The sequence below is a fragment of the Uranotaenia lowii genome, chromosome 3 (genome assembly GCF_029784155.1).
Source record: "Uranotaenia lowii strain MFRU-FL chromosome 3, ASM2978415v1, whole genome shotgun sequence".
Classification (NCBI taxonomy): domain Eukaryota; kingdom Metazoa; phylum Arthropoda; class Insecta; order Diptera; family Culicidae; genus Uranotaenia; species Uranotaenia lowii.
In genome coordinates, this window is record NC_073693.1 from 369,347,058 (window position 1) to 369,374,474 (window position 27,417).

At 33.8% G+C, this 27,417-nt stretch overlaps 2 protein-coding genes across 14 annotated transcripts in view; one reads left to right on the forward strand and one right to left on the reverse strand.

Annotated features, from left to right (window-relative positions):
- Positions 1 to 27,417, forward strand: part of LOC129754380 (uncharacterized protein CG43867-like) — a 691,811-nt gene that overhangs the window by 382,239 nt on the left and 282,155 nt on the right. The gene's annotated exons all lie outside the window — the stretch shown is intronic.
- Positions 1 to 27,417, reverse strand: part of LOC129754383 (1-phosphatidylinositol 4,5-bisphosphate phosphodiesterase-like) — a 114,961-nt gene that overhangs the window by 28,598 nt on the left and 58,946 nt on the right. For all 3 annotated transcript variants that reach the window (XM_055750432.1, XM_055750431.1, XM_055750433.1), the window contains exons 2-4: positions 11,541 to 11,793; positions 11,314 to 11,373; positions 10,719 to 10,856 (exon numbers count right to left, since the gene is read on the reverse strand). In XM_055750432.1, the coding sequence (XP_055606407.1) occupies positions 10,719 to 10,856; positions 11,314 to 11,373; positions 11,541 to 11,711 (369 nt within the window). In that variant the 5' untranslated portion in view covers positions 11,712 to 11,793. The remainder of the gene's footprint in view (positions 1 to 10,718; positions 10,857 to 11,313; positions 11,374 to 11,540; positions 11,794 to 27,417) is intronic.

Genomic DNA, 27,417 nt, shown 5'->3' on the forward strand with positions numbered 1-27,417 from the left:
TTCATATTTTCTGCGGCGATGAGACGAAAAAGTGTAATGTAAGATTACATTTTTCTTTCTGTGTAGGTAGTATGCGCGTCATAGATCAGACGGCAAAAGTTCATCGGGACGCGGCTTTTCGCTCCATTAGATTCTTGCGTAAATGGGGAGGGCAAAAGATGGTACTAACTAGTGCCGATAGACATAGTCTAGAAAGCATTAGGGTGGACGTTTTGGGATTCAGGCCACAACATCCATATTAAATATAGTCTCAACTGAAATTAGGACTGACTCAACCTCAACTTCATCGGAATGCCGACAATTGGTTACCTCACCCTAGAGCAGCTTGTAAGGCTAAAAGCCACACCACGGGATGCAAGCGAGAAAGCAAGAAGCCTCCACCCGCCGTTGTCGATGTGTGAGAAATTGCCATTCCTAGCCTAGAGATCGTGTCGTTTTGTGTGTGTGTGTGTGCATGCGGGAAAGCGCGTTTAGCTGTTCTGACTTGTTATAATAACCCATGATGGCAGATAATTTGCTCGGTGAACCTTGAATTTCAACCTGAAACACCACGCGGAGGACACATGTCTGAAGGTGCCCATTTACCAACGGGAAGGTTTGATGGACTTTGAGATGCAGTAATATAGGGGAATTTTTATTGTAAGTATACTATAAAAACAAAATTGAAATTTGAACATGATTCTTGTTTATGGTTAATTAAAAATGATTTGATTTTTTTAGTTTGATAAAAATCAGTTAAAATTTAAATATATGACAGTAGTCATAACACTAGTGAAAGTTGAGAAAAGTGGAATTAGCAATGGAAGATCTTCAAACCAACGCACAGTAGTTTAAAACTCGAAAACGTGAACATCGGCTTTTTGAAGGCCTCAATGTAGAAATAGCTTGCTAATGTGTTATACAATGTTTAATATTTTTAAATACACATATAAAAAAATCGTCATTGACGTCTTCAAAAAAGTAGTAGATCATTAAAGGGTGTCCACGAAGAAATTGCTCTAACTTTTTAGCCGTTGGGTAAAATTTAATGAAAATTTGGGTGGATTTAGTTTATAGTGCATTGTTTACATCCTGCAAGTTTTAAAGTCCTGTGATCAAAACTCGCGGAAATGGAGTCGAGTGATTAAGCGGAGGAGGAACGATTGACCACCGATCGGTAACCCTGAAGTGAAGGAAAAAGTATTCCGTACAACACCAAAAATCACAATCGCGTAGTTGGGGCCTTCAACCGAAATCCGAAAGCCTCCGTTCGGGATGTGATTAAGAAGCTGCAACTAAGCCGAAGTTTTGTCCAGAAGGTCAAAACTAAGACTGGGCTTCGAACGTTAAAGGTACAAAAGGCCCCTAATCGCGACGAGAAGCAGAACAAGGTCCCCAAAACCCGCGCCAGGAAGTTGTACCTCAGCATGCTGACGAAAATTGAATGCTGCATCATGGACGACGAAACATATGTGAAGGCCGACTTCAAACAGATCCCCGGCAACCTATTTTTTACGGCCAAGAATTAGTTCAGCGTTCCGGAGCATGTCCGCACTCAGAAGATGTCCAAATTTGCGAAGAAATTCCTGGTTTCGTAAGTCATCTGCACGTGCGGGAAGCTGAGCGCACCTTTCGTGGCCCAGGACACGATGAACGGACAGGTGTACATGAAAGAGTGCCTCCAGAAGCGGCTGCTTCCTCTCCTGAAGGCCCACAACGTCCCAACAATCTTCTGGCCGGATTCGGCCTCATGCCACTACTCCAAGGACGTGCTGAAGTGGTATGCGGACAATAAGGTCAATTTCGTGCCAAAAATGTTCAATCCTCCCAATAATCCGGAGCTCCGCCCCATCGAGAAGTACTGGGCGATTATGAAGCAGCACCTTCTTAAACGACCTAAGGTAGTGAAGACAGTCGAGGAACCGAAGAAAGTATGGGTTTACATGCAAAAAACTTTTGTGCAGAATCTTATGGCCGGGATTGAGGCCAAGGTGCGGAAATTTGCGTATGGACTGTTAATAAAATACGAGTAAAATGGTAAAATTAAGTTTAATAGTAATTTTTCAATCCCTGAAAATTTGATGGCAATCGGATGAAAACTCGAATTTTGCGAATCAATTTTGTGTGTGGCAATTTCATCGTGGACACCCTTGAATAAAAAAAAAACTTAGTTGAAGACGCCAAAGCTCTATCTTTCCAAACAACATGTTTTTTTTTCAAAAACTCACTTCAAAAAACGAAAAAAACGTTTTACTTTTTCGAAACGAAATGTTAAGACCTACTGTATGAGAGAAACTACACAACTTCATTGAAGGTGTCAAGTCCCTATTTTGAAATCTAATGGTACTTTTTGAGTGATTTAAAAAAACTGCACCTTAGTAACTCTCTACCTTATGGTCTATCCGTCTATCATTTCAAATCTATAATGCTCACCGATAAAGCCGCTCAAATTCACGTTGATTTTTCGCTCCTTTAAAATTATACAAAATCATAAACTACAAATGATAATTTTCTTAATTCTGAATCATCAAATTATTGTTAAAAAATTTCTAATGCAGTAAATCCAAAATCGTTTCAAAAAATAAAAATTCAAAATTGTGTATGGGATAAAAGCATTTGGAAATTATCAGACTTTCAATATAAATTCATTTGCAACTAATTGATGATTTTTGAATTAATGGTTCCTGGAATATCCTGTATGATTCCATTTCTATGACATTTTTTCGAAATAAGTATAATCTTAATGTAATCTTTTTGAAGTCAAAGCATATGGTAACTCGCAGCGAACTCCTACAAAATGTTAGTTTGTCCGCCCCTACACGGTCACTCCGGCATCAGCAGTTCCTCTGGATTCCCGGTCATCGGACTACTTATGGTTTCTACAACCCTTTGGACACGTGCAACCGCTACTTCAATCAATGTGCTAGCATCTTCGATTTTGGAATCTCAAAACAGGTGTACAAAAATAGATTAAGGCAACTATCATTATAATTAGTCTGTGCGAAACATTTGTTCTCGAAGACAATAAATAAATAAATAAAAAATATAAATTAAGAGTACAATTTAAAAACAGATGTCCAACCATGTGTGTTCAAATAATTTAACTTTTGTCCGGATTGACCTCAGAAGTAAAGAAAACGAGTATATTGAAAACATAATTGGGTAAAATTACAATCGTAAAAGTAAAATACGATGCGGTAACCTAGGGCTCAATAATCGAATGAACAATTGATTTAAAAATATTGATAATTATGACAATTTTGAAAGATTTGTCAATAATTTCAATTAAGTCGTTTTGGCATTTTCGTCAATTTAGTTAAGCTTTATTTTTTTTTAATTTTAAAAACTCGTACGACAATTTTCAAAATTTATGTTTGATATAATTTCAATTAAGTCGTTTTGGCATTTTGGTCAATTTAATTATTATTTTTATTTCAATTTTATTACTTTTGTGAATTGCATGATTTTTTGTTAAAATTGACAAATTTGAGATATTTTAAAACAAAACAAAAAAAATTGACAGAATTAGAAAAACAGACAAAAATTCGAAAAATTTACAAAATTGACAAATAAGATAAAAAATTACAAAATTAACATTAATAATAAAATTGACCAAATTGACAAAATTTACATCAATGACAAAACTGAAGTCAATGTAGCGAGATTGACAGAATTGTAGCAAAAATGCCAAAAATTACAAAATTGACTGAATGTAAAAAAATCTTCAAAATTACCCAATTGACAAAATTTAAAAAAAATGACTTAAGTGACAAAACTGACAAAATTGATCACATTGATTAAGTTCACTTGTTTTACAAAACCAACAAAATTAAATAAATTAAAAACATTGACAAAATTGATAAAAATGAAGAATTGAAAAAAATGAAGAAATTGATTAAACCGACTAAATAAACATAATTGACAAAAATGACAAAAGTGAATTTGTGTCAGTTTTGTAAATTTTATCAATTTTGTAAGTTTTTTCATTTTCAATTTTCAATTTATTTCATTTTCTTCAAATTGACCCATTTTGTCAATTATGTCATTTTTGTCAATTTTTTCAATATTGTCAAATTTGTAAATTTTATCATTTTTGGATTTTTTGCCAATTTTGTCCATTCTGTCAATTTTGTCATTTTTTTCTATTGTCAAATTAGTCAATTTCGTCAAATTTGTCATTTTTGTCGATTTTGTCATTTTTGAGAAATTTTGTCAATTTAGTCAATTTTATCCATTTTCACAATTTTGTTAATTTGGTATTATTTGACAATTTTGTCATTTCTGTCAAGTGTGTCGTTTTTGTTAATTTTGTAAAATCTATCAATTTTTATAAAAATAACATTGAATTTTCTAACCAATACTCAATTGAAAATTTTGCAATTGAGCGAATTATGCTTTGGCTTAAACACTATCAAAAAATGCTCGATTCGAGATGCCAGAAGAATCTTTGACGTTTTGTTAATAGGAAAAAAATGTAAACAAAAAGGTGAAAATTTTCGATGAATTTGAATTTTACTTTACTATGGCTTTTTCATTCGGAGAACTCTAAAAAGCAAGTAAAATCAATTTTTAGGACTTCTTCTAGAATTCCATACATTTTTTTGAAAACAAAAAATATTGATAACTGCTAGGGACAAAAATTACAAAATTGGCATGAAATACCAAATTTGCAAAATTGTGGGAATGGTCAAAATCGACTAAATTTACAAAATTCTCTAAAATTAAAAAATCGACAAAAATGAAAAATTTTACGGAATTGACTAAATTGACAATAAAAAAAATGGATAAAATAGATTTATTCATGTGTTGTATTCCATTTATGAAAATGCGCTCCTAGACATACTATTATGTGAGAACTGTTTGCACATTTTTCGTACTTTTTTGTAAAAAATTTAATGTTTCTCCATCGTAGTGTCTTGCAAGAACCTTCTGATCCTATCCTACTATTAAAAATTAACGTGAGTAGCTAATTACCTTTTGATTATATGCTTGGTAGTTTGGTACCAAAAGCTTCCCAAATGCTCTAAACTCTACTATGGAAAATTTGGTGGCGCTATTGTTTGGTTTTTATCTCCCATTGGCTTAAGCAAAAGCATGGATCACTATGAATCTGGACGCCTTAAAACGGGTCTATCTCGGAGCTATGTAAACGAAATAAAAATGTTTTGTACTTAAAATGTAGGGTTTTTATTGCACTTTAAAGGAAAAATAATAAAAAAAAATATTCCGATAGTGTTTTGATGAATTTTTTTAACTTTTCGTCGAGTACCACTCATCATAGTTTGGACACCCTATTCGCTGACCTCAGCTGCCTGTTTGTTCCACAATCTCTTCATATCTGTTGCATTCCGAGTCGTCCTACCATTCTTCTTTATCTTCTGCTTGACAATTGCCCAAAATTTTTCGATAGGGCGAAATTGAGGGCAGTTGGGTGGGTTGATGTCCTTTTCGACAAAATCCACCCGTTGGCCCGATACCACTTTAGTACCTCTTTGCTGTAGTGGCAGCTTGCCAAATCTGGCGAAAGCTTAACTGGTCGTTTGTGAGATCTAATGTACGGAAGAAAAAGGTTTTTCAGGCACTCCTCCTTGTACATTTCGGAGTCCATGGTCTTTTTTTCACAAAAACCGGGGTTTTTTGTCCGCAGCTTCAAATACCTTGCCAGGTCAAACACTTTCTTGCAAACTTATCGGCAAAAACGAATTCGAACTTGTCGGGGACATCACCCCGACCAGTTCAGTGCACCACTGCAGTGGCTTTATAAAATTTTTGGCCAGGATTTGGATTTCGCGCCAGGATTTTGCGACCACGTCGGGTTTTTGACATGTGTCAAAAATTTATTTTTGTCTCGCGGCTTCCATCACGTATAACTTTTTTGGAACAAAACGAATCGTAATGAAATTTTCAGCACTGATAGAGGAAACATTTTCGAACAAAGTATTGTCAACACATTCCAGATCCAACAACTAGGAGAGCAATGGTATATGAACGGTGCGTGCAGATTCATAGTGATCGATGCTTTAGTAACAGTTCAGCTCGGATTGACTCCCTACCCAACCCGTCGTCGCCTTTGCTAGGCTAGACACCTACACCAACAAAAACCGAACAATCGTATTGCGCAGGTTTTTCGATGCGAACGAAAGGCTTGCATCGCGCGATGTAAGGTGCAACGAAAGGAAGAAAAAAGAAAAGGAAAAAAAAACTAGCCTGAGAGCTTAAAGCTCGAGACGAATGAGTAGCATTTTTCTGGTTTGTTTCAATTTGCTTCCACTAACAAAATTCTCTCCGGTAGTTCGTGTTGAGAAAAAAGCTTCCTGAGCACGAACGGCATGTGAGAAGATGAGATAAAGTGCATCGTCCATGTCCCCGTTTCGTTTTCTCCTTCTTAGAACAATCTGTGTTTACGATTATAGCGTTGGGGGAAGGATGGGACTTACAATCGCTATCGTAGCATACGATGTTCGAATCAAGTCCTTATGTTGAATGATTTAACTTCGGGATAGTACCTCTTGATGAATTCATCAATATGAACTGTCTAAAATGGGACTGCAGGCTGCAGGTTTGAAACCGGTTCGGTTGAAAGCTGAACTGTGAATCGAAACAAACCTCGATTCTGCAATTTGCAATTTTGTCGTCTTATTTGGTCAAATTTGTATTTTTGTCATTATGGTCATGTTTGACATTTAGTCGAAGGCAAAAGTTTTGCTTATGGGAAATTGTATAGCATGATAGCAAGCGTCTATGACGTCATCAAAAATATGGCGTTATAATTTTGATAATCTCGATTAGTGATTGCTGGATGTTGCTAGCAAGCCAAGAGGATACGTTTTTTGGAGTGATGATATTTGCTATGAAAAAGAAAATTATAAAATATTTGGTTTTTTTTTATCTTTTATAGATTGTAGAGAAAAAAAATGCATTTTTAAAGATAAAAATAATTTTAATTGTGCAGCCCAGTTTTGCAACAAAAGTGGAGAATAAAGGGTACAAAAATTCACATTAATATACACGGATCATTAGAATTTTTAGAACTGTACCTTTCTGTAAGAAAGGCAAAAATGTGTTCAATCTTCAATATCTCCGAAGGATGCAAACATATTAAAACGATATGAGTCTGTTATTGGGCTTTACATCTAACCCATGATGGGGTTGCTTCTAAGTTCATTTGAATTAATTTTTGGACATCAAGCAGTAATTCCACAAAAAATAATGAATCCCAAAACAATAGATCCAAATTACAATATTGATCAATACTATTTTGAGCTTAGAGAAAAGTTACAATCGGCAAGTGTGAAAACAAAGCAACTTTTGGAAAGTCAGAAAATAAAACAAAACAAAAAACAGGAAACTAATGCAAATCCAATAGAAATCAAATTAGAAGACAAAGTACTAATAACAAATGAAAATAGGCATAAATTGGATCCTGTATATAAAGGACCATATACAGTGAAAAACATGAACCATCCAAACGTTACACTAATTGATGAAAAGAACAATAGTTTTATAGTACACAAAAATAGATTGATTAAAGCAAACCAAGAACCAATTTTAGTAAAACTATACAAAAAAAAAAATTGTAAATTCAAGCTCAAGTCCACGATAATTTTCTATACAGAAATGCTAATGGCATTTCTTCCCAAAGGGGGATGGTGTAGCATCCCTACTCATTATTCATACTTCATAGAAGTGCAACCATTCACGTAAAAACATGCAGACTCAAAACGACTGCATAAGCATTCTTTACTGGGTCATAAAATATAAACTCAAGACCGTTTTGACACCCTTTTCGTATTTACATGTTTTACCAAACAGCATGCGCGCTTTGCGTATGGGCTTTACTTCTCTTCCGCATGGGTAGCAACGCTTACGCAGCATTGCCCAATGCAACACATGGTTGACATTAAATTATTTTCAAAACATCGTTGGTGGCTTGAGTTTGGGTCGAGTAGAAAGTTTAGTTGTAAGCTAGATGGTAAGCCAGAATATAATATCATTGGCATTCATGAAGTAAGTTTTGATGTGTTCATACTGTCATCCGAAATCCACGTCTAAGAATACTAGAAACGTTATTGAAGTGTCAGTCATATGCGGCTTAAGATATTCCTTATACACTGCCGGCCAAAAGTTTGGGATCACCCACTTAAAAACATGCAAATTTTGATCGTTCATATCTCAGCCGTCTTAGGACATATTGCAAATCTTCTGATCTCATTTGAAAGATAATGAGCAATAGCTATCTCGGAGGTATTTTGCCCAAATATAATGTTTTAGTTTTGAACTTAAAACTTAACCTAAAGTTACAACATTTTCAAAAAATCGCACTCAATATTCAAAGCCGATCATCTCGGGATAGGGTGGACCAAATCTCAAAATTTGAGTGGCATTAGAATTCCTGTTCTTTACTTCTCAAAACACAATCAAAAAATTTTGTGAAAAAATTCAAGAATGTATTTTTAATTAATAAAATAGACACTTGAGTTATCGTCCAAAAGTTTGGGATCACCTCTTTGTATGGTGAGTTTGGGATCATTCTTATAAAAACATGTAAATTTATTTTATTCATATCTTTCTCATCTAACATCGTATTGCATATCTGAAGGGTTCATTTGGAAGCTTAGGAATTGTTGTTTTTTAATAAATTCATTCAAAAATTATATTTTAAGGTGAGAACTATAAAAAAATCTGGGAACTTTCAAAAAAACAATTAATTTTAGGTGATTTTTTTATGGTTATCACTTCAAAATATAATTTTTGAATTAATTTATTAAAAAACAACAATTCCTTAGCTTCCAAATGAACCCTTCAGATCTGCAATACGATGTTTGATGAGAAAGATATGAATAAAATAAATTTGCATGTTTTTATAAGAATGATCCCAAACTCACCATACAAAGAGGTGATCCCAAACTTTTGGACGATAACTCAAGTGTTTATTTTATTAATTAAAAATACATTCTTGAATTTTTTCACAAAATTTTTTGATTGAGTTTTGAGAAGTAAAGAACAGGAATTCTAATGCCACTCAAATTTTGAGATTTGGTCCACCCTATCCCGAGATGATCGGCTTTGAATATTGAGTGCGATTTTTTGAAAATGTTGTAACTTTAGGTTAAGTTTTAAGTTCAAAACTAAAACATTATATTTGGGCAAAATACCTCCGAGATAGCTATTGCTCATTATCTTTCAAATGAGATCAGAAGGTTTGCAATATGTCCTAAGACGGCTGAGATATGAACGATCAAAATTTGCATGATTTTTAGTGGGTGATCCCAAACTTTTGGCCGGCAGTGTACATATAGCTTGAATTGGTTTTGAGTAACATTTTACCATTTTCATCGCCGGAAAGTTGACGAGTTAGTGTAGCAAGACTTTTTTGTCTGGACACTTGTGGTTAACACTTGAAGTATCTACTTGGAAAAACTTAGTGATGTAAAGGGGATAATGAGACTCAACATTGTGGATTAACCATCTTTTTGGTTAAGTCCTAAGCACGAGAGTTAATTTTTGATTAGTGATTAGTAGTTCAACGAAAACATACACAAGCATAAAAAACACATAGAAAAAGATTCCATCTATTTATGACTCAGCTCCTACTACGTCTGATGCATGGTCAAAATTTCAAGACTGATAAATTGTTTAACGTGATCCAAACAATCGTTTTCAATATAATTTTTTTAATATTCAAACTATCAAACTGCTTTTGCGTAGATTTCTCCCGTCCTTCCCAGAATTCTTGTCTTTATTGGTCTATTAGGCAGAACGTTTTGTCTAAGTAATTTACTTTTTTTCTAATTTCGCTCCAAATGGGCAAAGAAATAAGGTCGGCGTACAACTGTTCATTTTGTTAAAGTAAAGATCGTAACGTGTGATTTTCGTTATCATTGTCGTCGTATCCAACATTCTTCATCTCGTCGACGACCTCGACATACCTTCGTCATTAAATAGGACTGGAGGAGTGGTTCCTCCAGCAGTGGTTTCCACTCGAATGAGGATTCGGTCACGTGGGGGGATATTTGAAGATAAAATTATTTCACTGGAAGTAGCTCTCGCACGAAGTCATAACCACCGATGTACTGTTTGTATGAACTAGAATGGAACAAACTCTCAGAAGATGATGATAATGACGGGAGGATGACGACAGTGATGGCTTCATGTTTGCTGCGTGCCTACATTTCTTCTCCTTGCTTATACCGACAGAGGCAGCGGGCGGATGGATGCTGTTCCTAGTTGCGTTGACATGAGAGTAAACACATGTCTTTTCGACACACACACATACATGCAAACACATCCCCACACGAGTAACGTACACGCAGAGCAGACGCAAAAGTGTAAACATTCAGTTTTTGGAGGCCACCATAGGATGAAAATGAAAACGCATCTCGATTGTTTGACTGCAGCTCACTCAATCTGGTCCTATAACAAGCCCTACACGAGAATCTAAATATTGACAAGAAATGATTTTCCCTCGTCGTGCCCATGTTCAATAATAATCGATGGAATGAAAAACTTTTGTTCTTTTTTGTTATTTTGTGGTTTTGATGACCCCAACGAAATGGCCAGCAACAACGGTCGATGAAGTTGGATTGTTATTAACCATGCGTCTCCATTTTGGTACTTGAACTCAACCGATTGAATTCTCCTGGCAAACAGGTGGATAGATTGGATGCTCTGGTCTATCGGTTGGACCAGCAATAACAACAGGTGTAGAAATTGAGTAGAAAAAACATATCCGAACATACCTTGGCTGTGGCAGCATCCGGACAGACCACGTGCTGCATATTGATGTTGATATAATCCGTTCCGGAGCAGATAGTCAGGGATTTTTCCTCCACGTTTTCCCCGTGTTTGTTGCATAGCTGATTCAATAGCTTCATGTCCTGGATCCGTCAATGGAGTGAAAAAGGAGAGAAAAACAAGGATAAAATACAAAACTTAGTCACGGTTTTGTTATGCGAGGAAAAGCGCTCGATTGAAGGTCAATTTCAACACTAGGCACAACTTTATTCGTGTCAATGTTACACAAGCTTTAAGAAGAACTTAGAGCTTCAATAAAAATCGGTTCTGTATATTATCTTCTATTGTTAAGAAGGGACCTTTTGTAAGAAGGATGGATTTTTTTCAAAATCAATTTTAAACGTTTGCTCCCAGCATCAGCTACTTTACATTGAATTGTGTGTGCCCAGCTTGACAGACCATTCTTGGAAAACGAAGGCAGTTTGTAATGAATAATGCCCCATCGTAACAAACAAAACAACTGCCAAGGCTTTCATTCTTTACAGACCCAAACAGAAGAAATGGCAAAATATGATATCGCTCCTTCTGCTGGTTTCTTACCTTAGGCAATCCTCCGGCTCGGATATCACTGACTTGGCACAGTTCGATGACGTCTCCTTCCTGGGCGCGCACCGAGGGAACGAAAGATGAACAATTTTGAATGAGAGATGAAAAAGTAAAAAATGAAACAAAATTAAGCTCCCGGCTATAGTCGGCAGATTGTGAAAGTCATATCTTCCAATGTTTTTTTTTTAGAAAAAAAAGTTAAAGAAGAAATATAACATTACCCGTCCTCCGCTTTTCCAGTAGACGAAGAAACCGTACTCGTCCACTTTGAAGGTGCAGTCCGGCTCGAAGTCGTTGCTGTCCTTGTCCTCGTACCACCGGTCGAAGACGCATCCCTTCTGGAGCTCCTCCGGAACCGGAATCTGCCAATTGAACTCGAACCGCTTGGTCATGATTGCAGTATTATGATTGCGGTATCCTAAGTGGGTAGTAGTGGGAGTAGTTGAACTCTTGTTTTAAATCCTACGGTGAGATCTGTAGGGAAATTGGAGAGAAGAGAAAAAAGAATTTGCTAGTTGAAATTGAAAAAAGGTAAATGGATTTTCGAAACCATGGGGGGTTAAATATGATTGGAATTCAAGAATGATGATTCGTGATTGCAGGTTGAATGCAATGTAATTATACTTTTCTTCGAGCAGTATCGAGACTTTATATTAAGGGGGGGGTAGGGTCTAACGGGTATAAAAAAACACCATTTTCACGATTTTTTTCTAGAGCTATCGTTCAAACAAATGTATTCAAATTTTTTGCATTATACAAAGCATTGTTAAAAGAACATTAAGTAATTTTTTCGTAGAGAAATATTGAAAAATGAGCCGGTGACGGAGCATTTTCGAGGATGCCTTTTAGAAAACAGGATTTGCGGTGGACACTGTATCTCAGCACAGAATCATCTGAAGTCAAAAAATCAGAGCAAAATATTTTTAATAGATGTTTTTCTGGACCCCAACGTTTTTATTTAACTTAAAAATATTTTTATGAAATTTTTGTGGCTGTTTGAAGTAAAAACTACGATTTTTCACTTAAAAATCCGCCATTTTTCACCTCTAAAACCTCCCCAAAGTTAAAAATCAAAAAAAGAGAAACGTTGGGGTCTAGTATTTTATATGTAGAAAATATGTTCCAAATTTGAAAAGAATCGGATAAGTAGTTTTCAAATGACGGTGTCCACGGACTTTGAAAATGTGCTTTCAAGAAAAACGCGTTTGAAGTTTCTGCTCTTGCTTTCTTGCAGTATTACATAGGAGGAGATAAAGGCCTATAATTTCTACAGTTTTGCTTCAATTGACTTGAAAATTTGACACAACATTCTTGAAATGTTTTACAATAAGAAAATAAAAAAATAAAAAAATCGATTTTTTTAAAGTGTTAGACCCTACCCCCCCCTTAAATGATAATGCACCAGGCACTAGAAGAATCACAACATTGTGTGTACTGTTTCGTTCCCATGCTGTGCAAATATCAAATGGAACATGTGTTCTTGACATTGCAAATTGTTTACATCGATTGTTCACGAACGAGACTAAGTATAAGGAAAATTCAACCTTTCATCAGTTATAAGTCAACTGCCCTTATAGATATTGAAAATATTTTTCCGAAAATTTAAAAACGCTAGTTGGCGAAAAATTTTCTAAGCGCAAGGTTTTTCTTCAATTGGTTCCGCAATTACTTTCAACTCATTTTCCCAACAAAGCCTTTGAAGTTTTGATTTTATTTTGAGCTCGAAAATTTCATAAATCGAAAAAAAACAACAAGAAATGCAATAGTTGCCAGACAACGAATTTAAAAAAAAATATAACAATGACCAAGATGAGAAAAGTGACAAAAAATAAGAAATTACAAAATGAAAAATAAAAAATTCAAAACCAATCAAAAATTAGAAAAATGACAATAGTAAAGAAATTTCAAAAAAAATTCTTATCAAACATGATACAATACACAATTATTGACAAAAATCTCGAAAATGAAAAACGACACAACCCAAATAACAATTCAAGATTTATCGTACACGACAGTACCAAATTTTAGTCTTAAAAGGTTCTGAAGAGCAAAACAATCTGTGTTACTTGGGAAATGTTTATTATTATAGAAAAACAAAAAAGCCAAAATTACATGTGATTAAATTGATAAAAATACCAAAAAGTCAATTTTGTCATTTTAGTCATTTCAGTTATTTTAGGATTTTGGTGATTTTAGTCATTTTGTCATTTTTGTCATTATTGTAATTTTTGTCATTTTTTTATTACTTGTCATTTTAGTCGTCTTTGTCATTTTAGTCATTATAGTCATTTTTGTAATTTTTTTTTATTTAAGTCATTTTCGTCATTTTTGACGTTTTAGTCATTTTTTTCATATTCGTCATTTTCCCATGTGTGTATTTTTAGTCATTTTAGTCATTTTTTCATTTTCAAGATTTTCGTCATTTTCGCCATTCTTGTCAGTTATGTCATTTTAGTCAATTTTGTCATTTTTGTCATTTTAGTCATTTTTATCAAATGAGTCATTTAAGACATTTTTATCATTTTCATAATTTTCGTCATTTTCGCCATTTTAGTGATTTTTATCATTTTTGTCATTTTTTTCTGTTTACCATTTTTTTTTTCAATTTAGTAGGTACCTATTTTTTTTTATTTTAGCCATTTTGGTCATTTTATGCATTTTTATCATTTCAGTATTTTTTTTAAATTTTCGCCATTTTAGTCATTTTTTTCATTTTTGTAATTTTAGTTATTTTGTCATTTTCATAATTTCGTTATTTTCGCCATTTTTGTCATTTATGTGATTTTAGTCATTTTTGTCATTGTTGTCAGTTTTGTCATTTTTTTCATTTTTGTCATATTAGTAATTTAAGACATTTTTGTCATTTTCATAATTTTCGTCATTTTTGCCATTTTAGTCATTTTAGTCATTTTTGTTATTTTTTTTCTTTTTACCATTATTTTTTTTCAATTTATTACCTACCTTATTTTTTTACTTTAGTCAGTTTGGTCATTTTAGTCATTTTTATCATTTTAGTAATTTTTTTTAAATTATCGCCATTTAAGTCATTTTAGTCATTTTTGTAATTTTAGTCCTTTTGTCATTTTCATAATTTTCGTCATTTTCGCCATTTTTGTCATTTATGGCATTTATGTCATTTTAGTCATTTTTGTTATTTTTTTTCTTTTTACCATTTTTTTTTCAATTTAGTACTTAATTTTTTTACTTTAGTCATTTTTATCATTTTAGTAATTTTTATCATTCTAGTAATTTTTTTTTGGAATTTTCGCCATTTCAGTCATTTTTGAAATTTTCGCCATTTTTGTCATTTATGCCATTTTAGTCATTTCAATCATTTTTGTCATTTTTGTAATTTTTGTCATATTAGTCATTAAGACATTTTTGTCATTTTCATAATTTCCGTCATTTTTGCCATTATTGTCATTGTCTTTCTTTTTACCTTTTTTTTAAATTTAGTACCTATTTTTTTCACTTTAGTAATTTTGGTCAATTTTATTATTTTAGTAATTTTTTTAAATTTTCGCCATTTTAGTCATTTTTGTAATTTTTTTCAGCTCTGTAAATTTGATATATTTAGATTTTAGTTTAAATCTTTGTTTTTCAAGTATCTACAATCTACAATCTAAATAACGTTAAGCACTAAACCAATAAAATATTTTTCCAGCTGAATTTTCCTGGACCTGAAGATTAAGTTACAAGTTATTTTATCAACAAAAAATTATCAATAATAATTCATTTCATCATGAAAATACAGTGAAAAAAAATTTAAATTAAGATTTTTCAAAGAAAGCAATTTTGAAAATGAATTCAGATATTATTTTATAATAGTAGTTTTTACTTGATTGTGTTTTTTGGGGCAATTTAGAATTTTCATATGAATCTGAATTTTGCATTTTGAACCTTTAAAAAAAAATCCGGAACCACTAATTTCAAATCGATTTCCGAATCTAAGATCCAAACAAAAATTTCCAATAATTATGAACCAAAAAAAAAGCATTTTTAAACAGAATCCTCAACCAGAGATCTCTTATTTGAATTTTGAATCTTAAATTTTCTAATGTATAACGATCAAGTCTTCTAAGCCAACGGTCATGATATCGATTCTCGGTCATGGCATACATAGTACACATTCTGTGGCTTGGTGGTTTTAGCATTTATAGGATGCTAGCCAACATACCCTCGAAAGATGTACGCTTAGTGTGTTAAGTTAAAGGAATCTCTTCGAGGAAACGTCAAGTTTCATTGAGATCCTAAATGTGTTTGTGTTCGTTCTATTTGAATTTTTTTTTCAGTTATTCATTCGTAATTCAACTAGTGATTTTGAATAAAAATTCTGAATAATGAATCTTTGATATTTTAACTCTCAATCACCATTGTGGAACGTTTTTGAGTTTCAATTCGGTCTAAGAATTCAGAGTAAAAATTTCAAATCCAAATCTTAAATATGGTTTGTAATTTCAAATATTGTCTTTGAATATTCCGGAATGATGAGCAAGGCCGGATTAAAGGGGGGGGCAAAAGGGGCAGTTGCCCCGGGCCCCCCGGCTCAGGGGGCCCCCCGAGGGAAAAAATTTTTAACATTACTTTAATCATTCTACTACAAATCCATGAAAAGACATCAAAACTAGAAAATCGGAATGCAAACTTGAAATATAAAAACTAAAGGGCCCCCGTGAAATAATATCCAGATTAGTTTTTGTCTTAAAAAAGTTAAGGGGGCCCCCTAAAGTAAGCAGTGATGGAGCTCTCCCACATTTTGCGAGCTGAGAACATCAAAATCTTCTGGACAAAACCGAATTCGAAAAAAAATTAAGAAGAATATGAGGCAAAACACCTCAAATTTTTTTTTATCGAAATATATCAGTTACGATATTCTGTACAGAACTCCTCCTCATTAAGTTTCCAAGTTATGGTTTACTGCACTAAAATAGCAGCTAATTTCGCTTTATGATAAACATTTCAGAATTTTACCCGGGCAGTATCCGGGTTAATACCGCGTATTATAAAAACTTTTCACCATTCAATTATTATTATTTATTTATTTGGTTTATAAATTCTAAACCCTTTTCCCTCCCTATTTTTGAAAGCAAATCTTAAAAAAAAACTGTAGTTGCTTGAGTTTAACCAATCGACAGTACAGGGCTTCTTCATTGAATTTCCATCCCAATTTCTGTCTTAGACTTGAAGTATTGGAACATTTTTTGAATTCAGCATATCATTTTCCAAATGATCATTCTCAAATTATCATAAAAACGATCTGATTGTTGAGTTGCTAGTATCATTGACTGATTTTCTAAATATGAATATTTCTATGATCTTAATCTTATCTTTTTCCAGATTCAATTCATTGGGATTTTCAAGTCTTGTGTTATTTCTTCAGTTACTGAAGTTCAGTTTCATATTTTTCATAATTTCGGAAATTCAGGATCTTTGTTTAAAGTACTAAACAAATTTGGATTCCTTATCCTTGATTTTTTTCAATGATAACGGATTCTGTGTTTTGAACATTTAATCTTTATTCTCTTTTTTTTTCAACCGATCATTTTTCCACTAATACTCCTTTGGCTTTGATTGCATCGAATGAAACTTTCGTCACATTTAGAATAACAATTTGATAAAAAAAATTATCTGATGAGAATCATATTTAAAAACATCTCATGAATAGATTTTTTTTTTGTGTTTCAAAGACATAGAATAGAAATTCACAATTGATGCAATTTCTGCTTCTGCTCTGATTGTAATTTTGTATCTCTTTTTTTAAATTTGATTCGTATTTTGTTTCTCAAAACTTGATTTGAAATTTTGAATTAGATTTGAGACACTGGATTTTGGTTCTGAATATAATGTGATTTCAAGTTTTGAATTCTCAAACTCTTATATCTGTATCTCTATGAAATGTGGATTTAATTTTTTTGTTTATTTATTTTTAATTTTGTTTTCTATGTTTCAAATCTTCATGAAACTTTCTTTCAAATTGTCACTAGGTAAATATTTCTCGAAGAAGCACTAACCAAACGATCAATGAAGATATGAAAATCATTGAAAATATCTATCCGGTCAATACTGATGTTATGAAATCGCTTGGTACATCTTTGTACCTGAAAAGCGGAGATTGCAGGTTCAAGTCCTGCCGGTGAGCCGTGGTATCTTTTTCGAAAAATTCATTATATTTACGGCTTATGTTCTTCCGTTCTTTGATAGCTCATGTTTCTCTAATTCTTTCCATCAACTACGAAAAGGTGATCTATCCGGTCAATTTTTAAAATTAGAGAATTTTAGTTGGTGATAAAGGTTTGAAAAAAAAAAAATGGGAATTAAATTTTGCATTTTGCAGCTTAAATCAGAGTTTTCATTTCTAAGAAATTTCTAAACTCTTCCGCAATTTTCGCACGTGATTGATAAACAATTTTTATTTGAAGATACCAGAAACTTTTTTCTACACAGACAACATGGCTATTTGTAGATGGTGTTCTGAACTCATTTTCAGTTTTTTTTTACACGTTTAAAATGTTTTGTATTTTCTGGGTAGCATTTGAAAAAAAATCGAATTATAGGGGCCCCCGTGAAAAATTGCCCCGGGATCCCCGATGGCTTAATCCGGCCCTGATGATGAGTTTCGAACATGGATAATTTACCTTATTTGATGCCAACGTGAACCGAACTGAAAATCAAGAATAAACTGGATACAGATTCCACAACCCAACCACAGGCAATAAATATGGACTTTTAAGAAAACATTTGGAGCCAGAAAATCGGAAATGATCAATCTTAAGTTTAGCAGATATTTTTCCGCACTTATCCTGGCAGGGCAAATCCTGGCTATTGCAAAATCCGGACACACGATTTACAACCCAAAATCGGGGCAATATTCATGCAAATTTGGGAATTTTTCAATTAAAATCAAGAAAAAAAAAACTTTAAAAATTGTTTTTATTCTTAGAAACACATTAGCCCGTTTATTTGGATAAACTTTGATAAAAAAATTGTTTTGGACCCAAAATAGATAATTGTGATCAAAAAATTTATGTTATTCTTTGATTTTGCAAATAAAGTGAAAAAATTCGGACAAAATCTGGGCCATCTGGTAACCTTCGTGAGTCAAATCTTGTTGAAAATTCGATATTCGGGACAAAGGACTGTACAAAAAATTCATGCAACAACTTCCTTTGTGAATAACTTCTGATAGCGTTCAACAAGTGAGAAATTTTTTGAAAAACTGTAATACAATTGTGGACCTGGGATAAGATTTCGAGGTGTTGGCTTTAGTTCTGAGTCGAGACTGTTACTCCGATTCTCTTTAGTCGTTCATCAAAATTTGGTTAAGAATTTAAAATTTTGAGTTTAGAGAAGAGCATTTTTCTTGACATTTTTTAACCCTCATGGGGGTGGGGGGATTTAACTCCCAACCCCCCCCCCCACCCCCCCTCCTATGGTCTTGCCAATAAAGAAATATTCTGCAACGGAAAAAAAAATAGCTAAACATTACTTTATGGAAGAAGTATAGTGATAAATACGCTTATTTGCATGTTTTTTCAATACCTATGTGTTAAATTTCGAAGGTAAAAGTGATAAAACTTTTCAAATGAGCAGCTTTATTAAATATCTTTCGCATACCTCATTACTTATTTCGTTATTTTGCCTTGGTTAGTAAAAGCGTTGAAAAAGGTTTATCATTTTGATTATATTAATGGATAACTTTAAAATATTCCCGTTCGAGAAAGTTGTCAGCTGATTGAAGGTTAATGGTTGTGATTGACATACCCAAACTCAGAACTAATTCAGTTTAAAGTTTTTTTTTGACAGACAAGTCTGAAGTTCGATTTCGAAACCAAAGCAAGGTTCTCTCAAAATCGGAATGTCAAGAAACGAAACAATATCGCACATTATTTAATTACATTTAACTCAGAAAGGGACCATATTCAAGTCGATTGCCGAGAGTTGGCAATCAATTTCAATAGTTGATTTTGTTCATATTTACTCGTCAACTAGTTTAACGTATGCTACATCCGTAGGAGTAGGGTGTAGAGATACCATTCATTGCCATTGACTATTGAATATTGCTTCGGCCATCCAGCAATGGCAATATCGCCAAGAACCCCACCGGGAACTGGGAAAAAGGGTGACGGAAATGTGTGTAACAGCAGCTGTCTGATCGCCTTTCCCCCAACTTGATGAGGGTTGTTTTCGGATGTTTTATTATATTTCGTTCCGTTGATCCGCATCTCGGGATACACTTAAAAAGAGCTCACGACGGGGCAGGGGCTGCTACTGCTGGAGGTATACAATTAGATTTCAAGCACCAGTAACAAAACGGTAGTCCCCCCAAAAATCATTCACTATACGATACGCTCGCTCGTAAATTCATTGACACTATCGGGAAATAGATTTTTCACATGCGCTAAATATACTCTGTTGTGGTCGGGTGTTGCGTATCAAGAAAAAAAAATGAACGATGCGGTTACGGGCTTCCGTCCTCCATATATTAAGTGACACGGGTGATTTACCACTCCATGAGATTCGCAATCATCCATCATTTGCTAGGCCAAGGGTTGTCTCTAACAATTCAGTCCTAAGGTGATGTGTGTATGGCTTATCGGGTGAGTAGAAGGGTCTCGCGTCTCATTTTGCTGTCAGGTAAATTGTACGAATAATTACCGAAGGGGGTTTTTGCGAATGCAGCGATATCTTGCACCCCTCAAGCAGCTTATTAACGTGTTATAGATGTCATCTATAAATTTGTTTGTAAGGTTTAGGGAACATTAACATTAACAGACAACGATTTGATTCGATCAATAAAGTCAAATAAAAGACGGGATTTTTGAGATTTTAAACAATTTTTTTTTCTTATCGTAGTGAGTTTTGTTATTACTGTCATTTCTTTAAAATTTGATGCCATTTTTGCCATTATTAATATTTCTGTCAGTTCATGTTTTTGTCATATTTTTCAATTTGGTCATTTTAGTCATTTTTTTTTTTCATTTGTGTCGTTTCTGTTACTTTTGTCATTTTCGCCATTTTTGTCCTTTTTGGCTTTTTTTACAATCTTTGTCATTTAAGTCAATTTAGTCATTTCAGTCATTTTAGTTGTTTTAGTCATTTTTTTTTATTTTTCCATTTTTGTCATTTTAATCATTTTTTACAATTCATTCAATTTTGAAATTTCACTCATTTTTGCCATTTTTGTTATTTTTTTCATTTTTGTCATTTTTGACATTTTAGTCATTTTTGTTATTTTCGTCATTTTTGACATTTTTATCATTCTTGTCATTTTTGTCATTATGGTCATTTTTGTCATTTTCGACATTTTTGTATTTTTTCTCATTTGAGTCATTTTTGTCATTTTTGCCACTTGTGTAATTTTTGTAATTGTTGTAATTTTTGAAGTTCTTGTCATTTTCCAATTTTTGTAAATTTCGTCATTTCAGTCATTATGGTTAATTTTGCCATTTTTGTGATTTTTGTAATTTTCGTCATTTTGGTAATTTTTGTAATTTTTTTATTTTTTGTCATTTTTTATCATTTCAGTCATTTTTGTCATTTTCGTCATTTTTGCCATTTTTTGTAATTTTTTAATTCAAGTCATTTTTGACATTTTTCAAAATTTTATAATTTTTGTCGTTTTTGTCATTTTTGCTATTTTTGTCATTTTCGTCATTTTTGCCATTCTTGTAGTTTTTGTAATCTAAGTACTTTTTTGTAAATTTTGTATTTTTGTCGTTTTCTTCATTTTTGCTATTTTTGTAGTTTTTGTGATATTGTCATTCTGGTGAATTAAGTTATTTTTGTTATTTGTCTCATTTCTGTAATTTTTGCCGTTTATGTCATGTTTGTCATTTTTGCCATTATTGTCATTTGTGTAATTTTTGCCATATTTGTTTTTTTTGTCATATTTATCATTTTTGTCATTTTTGACAGTTTTGACATTTTTTTCATTATTTAATTTCTGTCAGTTTTGTCATTTTAGTCACATTTGTCATTTTTGTAATTATTGTCGTTTCGTAATTTTCGCCATTTTTGTCATTTTTGTTATTTCTGTTATTTTTGTTATTCTGTCATTTTGGTCAATTTTGTCATTTTTGAAATTTTTGTCATTTTTGACAACTTTGACATTTTTGTTAATTTTGTAATTTTTGTCATTTTTGACATTTTTGTCATTTTTGTCATTTATGACATTTTTGACAAATTTGACACTTTTGTCATTTTTTACATTTTTGACATTTTTGTTGTATTTGTCTTTTTTGTCATTTTCGTCACTGTTGTCATCTTTGTCATTTTCGTCACTTTTGTCATTTTTGTCATTTTTTGTCACTTTTGTCATTTTTGTCATTTTTGACATTATTGTCATTTTTGTCATTTTTGTCATTTTTGTCATTTTTGTCATTTTTGTCATTTTTTGTCACGTTGGTCATTTTTGTCATTTGTGTCATTTGTGTCATTTTTGAAATTTTTGTCATTTCTGTCATTTTTGTCATTTCTATCATTTTTGTCATTTTTGGCACTTTTGTCATATTTCAATTCTGTCATTTTTGGTCTTTTTTGTAATTTTTGTCATTTTTATCGTTTTTACGGTTTTTGCTTTTTTGTCATTTTTTTCATATTTATCATTTTTATCATTTTTGTAATTTTTATTCATTTTAGTCATTGATGTAATTTTTAAAATTTTATTCATTTCTGTCATTTTTAGCATTTTTGTTTTTTTTTTAAATGTTTGTAATTTTTGTAATTTATGTCACTTTCGTCATTTTCGCCGTTTTTGTAATTTTTGTCATTTTTTTATTGTAGTCATTTTTGTTATTTGTGTCATTTTTGTAATTTTCTTTTTTTTGTCATATTTGTCATATTTACATTATTCTCAGATTTTGTTATCTTTGCAATTTTAGCCATTTTAGGCATTTTAGTAATTATAGTTATTTTTGTCATTGAAGTCATTTTTTAAATTTTATTCTTTTCCGTCATTTTTGTCATTTGAGTCATTTTTGTCCTTTTTTCCATTTTAGTCATTTTTGTCATTTTAGTCAATTTAGTTATTTTGTTCATTTTGTCATTTTTTTAATTTTTGTAATTTTTGTCATTTTTGTCATTATTGTCATTGTTGTCATTTTTGTCATTTTTGTCATTTTTGTCTGTTCGTCATTTTTGTAATTTTAGTTATTTTTGTCATTTTTTCCATTTACTCCATTTTTTTTTTGTAGTCATTTTTGTTACTTTTGTCATCTCAGTCATTTTAGTCATTCTTGTCATTTTGGTCATATTGGTGTTTTGTCATTTTTGTATTTTTTGTCATTTCTACCATTTTAGTGCTTTTAGTCGTTTTCGTCATTTTTGTCATTTTTCATTTTGGTAATTTTTCCGATGTTTGTCATTTAGTCATTTTGCCATTCTTCCCATGTTTGTATTTTTAAAAATTTTAGAAGTTTGCGTCTTTTTAGCCATTCTTGTCAATATCGACATTTGCGTTATTTTTTTCTGTTTTGCTTAATTTCATGTTTGTGATTTTAGTCATTTAAGTCACTTTGCCATTTTTATCATCTTTTACATTTTTGCCATTTTCTTCAATTTTAGTAGTTTTTGTCATTTTTGTGATTTCTGTAATTTTTGTCAATTTGCAATTTTCGTTACGTTTGGCATTTTAGTCGTTTTTATCATTTTCGTTATTTTTGTCATTTTTAGTCAGGTTTGCTATTTTTTCATATTTGTCATTTTTATCTTTGTCACTATTGTCAGTTCCGTCATTTTTCTAATTTTTGTTTTTTTTTGTTATTTAAAAAATGTAAGAATTGTAAAGAAATTGAACTATCAAATTTAATGGATTTTTAACCAAAACGACTTTTTCCATTTCGATGTTCCATTTCGAACTTTCTAGGTTAATCCTCGTATGGCTTCATTTGCGTTCAGTACGCACATTTTTCTTGGCTCACCAACCAACAACGAACAGTTCAATTCCGTTCCCAAAGAAAACACTAACGCTTTCGTGTGTCATTATTTTTGCCTTCTTTGGATTACTCACTTTTCGTGTAATTTCAACCCAAACTCCCCTTGGCTTCGGGTTGTTTTTTAGCTGCAACCTAAGACCCCCTTCACTGAACAGCTCCAAACAGAATGGATGATGATGAGGATACTTTCTGCGGACTACGTCACTACTCTGAAGAAGTGTACTACAGGAGGTTACAAATAGGCACATATTTATAGCACCGGTTTGTACAGAAGGATGGAAAGCAGAAGGATACAATTAGAATGGTGGAGTTTGTTTCACTTCCGTTGGTGCTGTTGTTGTTGATTCCGATTGTGTCCGGCCACTATGATCGAGAAAAACTCAGGTGCGTTGGAGAGTCAGCTACCGGTGAAGCAGCAGCAGACGAACACGCAAAAGTTTCGGTCCACCGATAATGAGAACTGTTTATGAGATTAATTATTTCTCATTGTCTGTACCTTTAGAAGTGGATCTGTAAGGTGCAAGTCTGCTTTTCCCCAAACCGGAGTAGTAGGTATTTTTGTCAATTATTCAGAGGAAAACTTATTTTGGAGCATAAAGTTTCGAACACGGCTCGAATTGGGGCAAGGTGGAGTTGGAGTTGTTAATAATTTGTTTATTTGATAGCATTCTCTCATGGTATGACCCTGGGTAAGATTTTGAGAAACAAGGCAATTTTTCGCTTTGAATATTTGATGTCAGCATCTCCGTCAGAAACACAGATACTTGTTTTGGGAGCACAATGATATCGATCGGAGACCCTTTTGTTTTTCAATATCTTTAATTTCACAAATTACGTTGTCACCTTAAACTTTCCGATGGCTTATAGTTAGTGTTAACGTCGAACAAGATATAATGATGCCAATTAGTTGACAACACTATGTTTCTTCTAATCAGAATTAAATTCTTTACATTTGAATGTACTTATTTGCACACCTTTTGCAGTACCACGTCCCGTGCACTAACTACCAGCAGTAACCATACGGAGTAAGGGGGGATGATCGGCGGAGTTTCCAATAACGAACGGTGGCAAAATCGATAAATTGCTTTTTCCCATTTAGGCAAACCCATAAGCCGTTGTGGGTGTGAGAAAGAGGCAACGAAGACTCCATGCGTGCTGCCCCACTCTTGTTGGTGGTTCTCGACAACAACGTTAGCAAAGTAGCAGAAGCAGCACCGGGACAGGTCGTTTGTGGACTTCAACTCGGCTAGATCGGAGAACTTGGCCCGTTTGTTGGATGTTGTTATAGATTGGTGTTGACTTGCCATGCACAACACAACTCGCTTCATATGTTCATGGCACCAGGAACGTGACAAATGGCGCAAAGCCATCAGCAGTTTTACTGCCCCATTCGAAAATGGGCTGTGTGCAATGTTTAATTTAATAAACTCGCGCTGTTTGATTTATTTAATTATGTCGCCAAAGGAGACATCGAAAGGTAGAAGCATTTGTACGGAATCAGCCTTAAAAAAAAGAGTGACATTGATTTCGGGAATTATGATTTTATTTTTAGAGTGTATTTAAAAAAAAACCATTCCAGCGAAAAAAAATCATTTGTTTGATATAGGAACCGGAAAGCGAACTTTCGTATGAGACAATTCCAAACCAAACCAAACAGCTCCACATAACAAACATCCTTACAAAATGAGCACCCGAAGTACAGGAACCAAAAGCACCGAAGGAATTGAGCAAACACAAATGAGTGTAAAGAAGCCGGGTGGCCCTTATTTCTTCTCATCCACCGTTTCACCCATACCAAACTTCAGAGCTTCAACGGAAGAGATGAAAATTTATGAATGTAAACCGTTATCAGGCCAAGATTGAACCAACCAGAGCCGAGCCACCCAACGCGGACAAACTTTAACAACGGAGAAATATACGAAGCGGAGGAAGTTTTTCGCGCCCGCCGGATCTTTTCAACAAATAATCGTTTTCGAGCGCATTGTTTTTCGGGTGCAAAAATATATTTTCAAAAGTAGGTCTTCCTGAAAGGTTAGCCGTTTTTCAATCTAGTAGCCAGGATTCGCCTTCTTCCCCAGCCCACCGAGCTTGAACGAACGAACCAAAGCCGGCGCTGACATTTGCATGCGAACGGATTGACGAATAACAAAAGCATGGCATGGCCCGCTAAGATGGTACGGTACATAAAATTACCCTGCGGTGTTTATGTCGGTTCATATGATGACGTTTTGGATGATTGTTGCTCTCGCTCGTCTCGTCTCGTCTGGCGACGCGATGCGATGGACGGCCAGCTGGGAAATGGACTGACATTCTAAAGCCATTTTTATGCCAACATTTCGCGTCCTGGCACTTGGCAGGCAGAGCGGATTTTTGCAAGTTTAGTTTTGTTGGTTAAAAGGCTGAACGGTAGCAGTCTTGTCGTCAACATCGATTCGCAGAACGGATCCACGAAAAAAACCAGTCGACTGGATTCCAAGCGTAAATAAAATGGCAATGGAAGAAAATTCTAACGCATGAATTAAAACTCACAAATAGTTGCAAGCTGTACAATTGCTTTATTAGAATAGTCTTTTACTATTTCAACGTTCAATGTTCGTTCAAAGATTTTTAAATGACATTCCCTGTCCACAAATTGGGATTGAAAAATGATTGTAGCATTTTACTCAATTCGTAGGACAAAGTAGGACTCACTCAGATCTCATTGCACCGGGGCAAGTTCGACAGGTTTTCCTCACGTGATGGAGGATGTTGCCGTACGTCTTTTTAAGTGTTTGACCTCAATCAACTCCCGCTTGTTCCTCACTTGCTTTGACCGTGATTTGAGGTTGGGTTTGGTTTTTGGTAGCCATCTTTTACTTGCGCACCATCCCATATTTAGGGAACTCATTATCTTTTAGGATCTTCCCGAATCAAAGGATGTCGCTGTTGCTATGAGTCCCCTTATTACTCCTTATTCCTCTTAAGACTTAAAGCCCTGTTCTATCTATCACAGAAAGCTAACTTGTTAGTCGTGATGATGAGCGTAATCATTTATGATACCTTGTCCTCATCCTCCTTGCGGATGTTGGTCTTTAGGTGTTACTAATTCCTTTTTCTGGATCAGCTCTTGGACCTCTTTGATAGCGTCTACCAAAGTCGCTAGTGATTTAGCAAGCTGCCCTCTGCCAAATGGGATTAAAATTGCTCTCTCGTCTGAATCCGCACCTCAAGCCGCTTTGGAGGCCTGACTCAGGGTTGGCCTGTACCCTTACGAAGCCCAGGCTTAGAGCCGGAGGACCAGCGCTAGTTGTACCCCGTATCAACTGGTTGGTTAACCCAGAGATGATTGTCGAATCTTCCCAAAGAGACGTAAGACGTAAAGGGCGAACACGAAATTATTGCGAAACCGAAAATGTCATGCTAATTTTCTTATAATGTTTAGAATCAAACCAAAAGAAAATAAAAAAAAGTCAATCCATGAAGCCTTGGGTGTAAAATTGAACGCATTTTCGCTTGATGCCCTCTATCAAAGTCTTTACAGTGTCATCCGGTATAACTTTCTCAATTTTTTTTCCATTTTCTTAACTTGTCCTACTCGTCTTTGACTGTCTTCTTGCTCTTCCGGAGCTCCTGCTTTATTACTGCCAGTACTGCTCCACCGGGCGCAGCTCCGGACAGTTTGGCGGGTTCATGTCCTTAAGAACAAAATGGACAGAATTGGCCTCATATTACTAAAGGATACATTTTAAAAAGTGGCATGATGTCAAATTTTTGCCAAAATAGCGGAGCTTCGTCGTGCTGCTGCAAAATCGGCAAAAAGCCACGTCTCGAGGCACTCAGATTTGTATTATTATTATTATTCAGTTTATTAGAGACACTTTACCACTCCTGGGATATTCGTGTCCTTTAAAATTGACTTACAAAGATGTACTTACAAACTCAGTTAGTTCAAACAATTTTGCCTCTTTTACAAATTTTATCAGTTTTTTTTCTCTCTCCGCATTTCGTAAATAGTTCCTGTTATGTTGAATTTTTCCCGTATTTCCTGGTAACCTCTACAGTCGATGAGAATATGTAGGACATTTAAAGAGACACCACAAATAAGAGCATGTTGGCGGGGTGTTACGTTCAAACAGGTATGAATGAGTAAGTCTGGTATGTCCAATGCGCAGTCTGGTTAAAACTC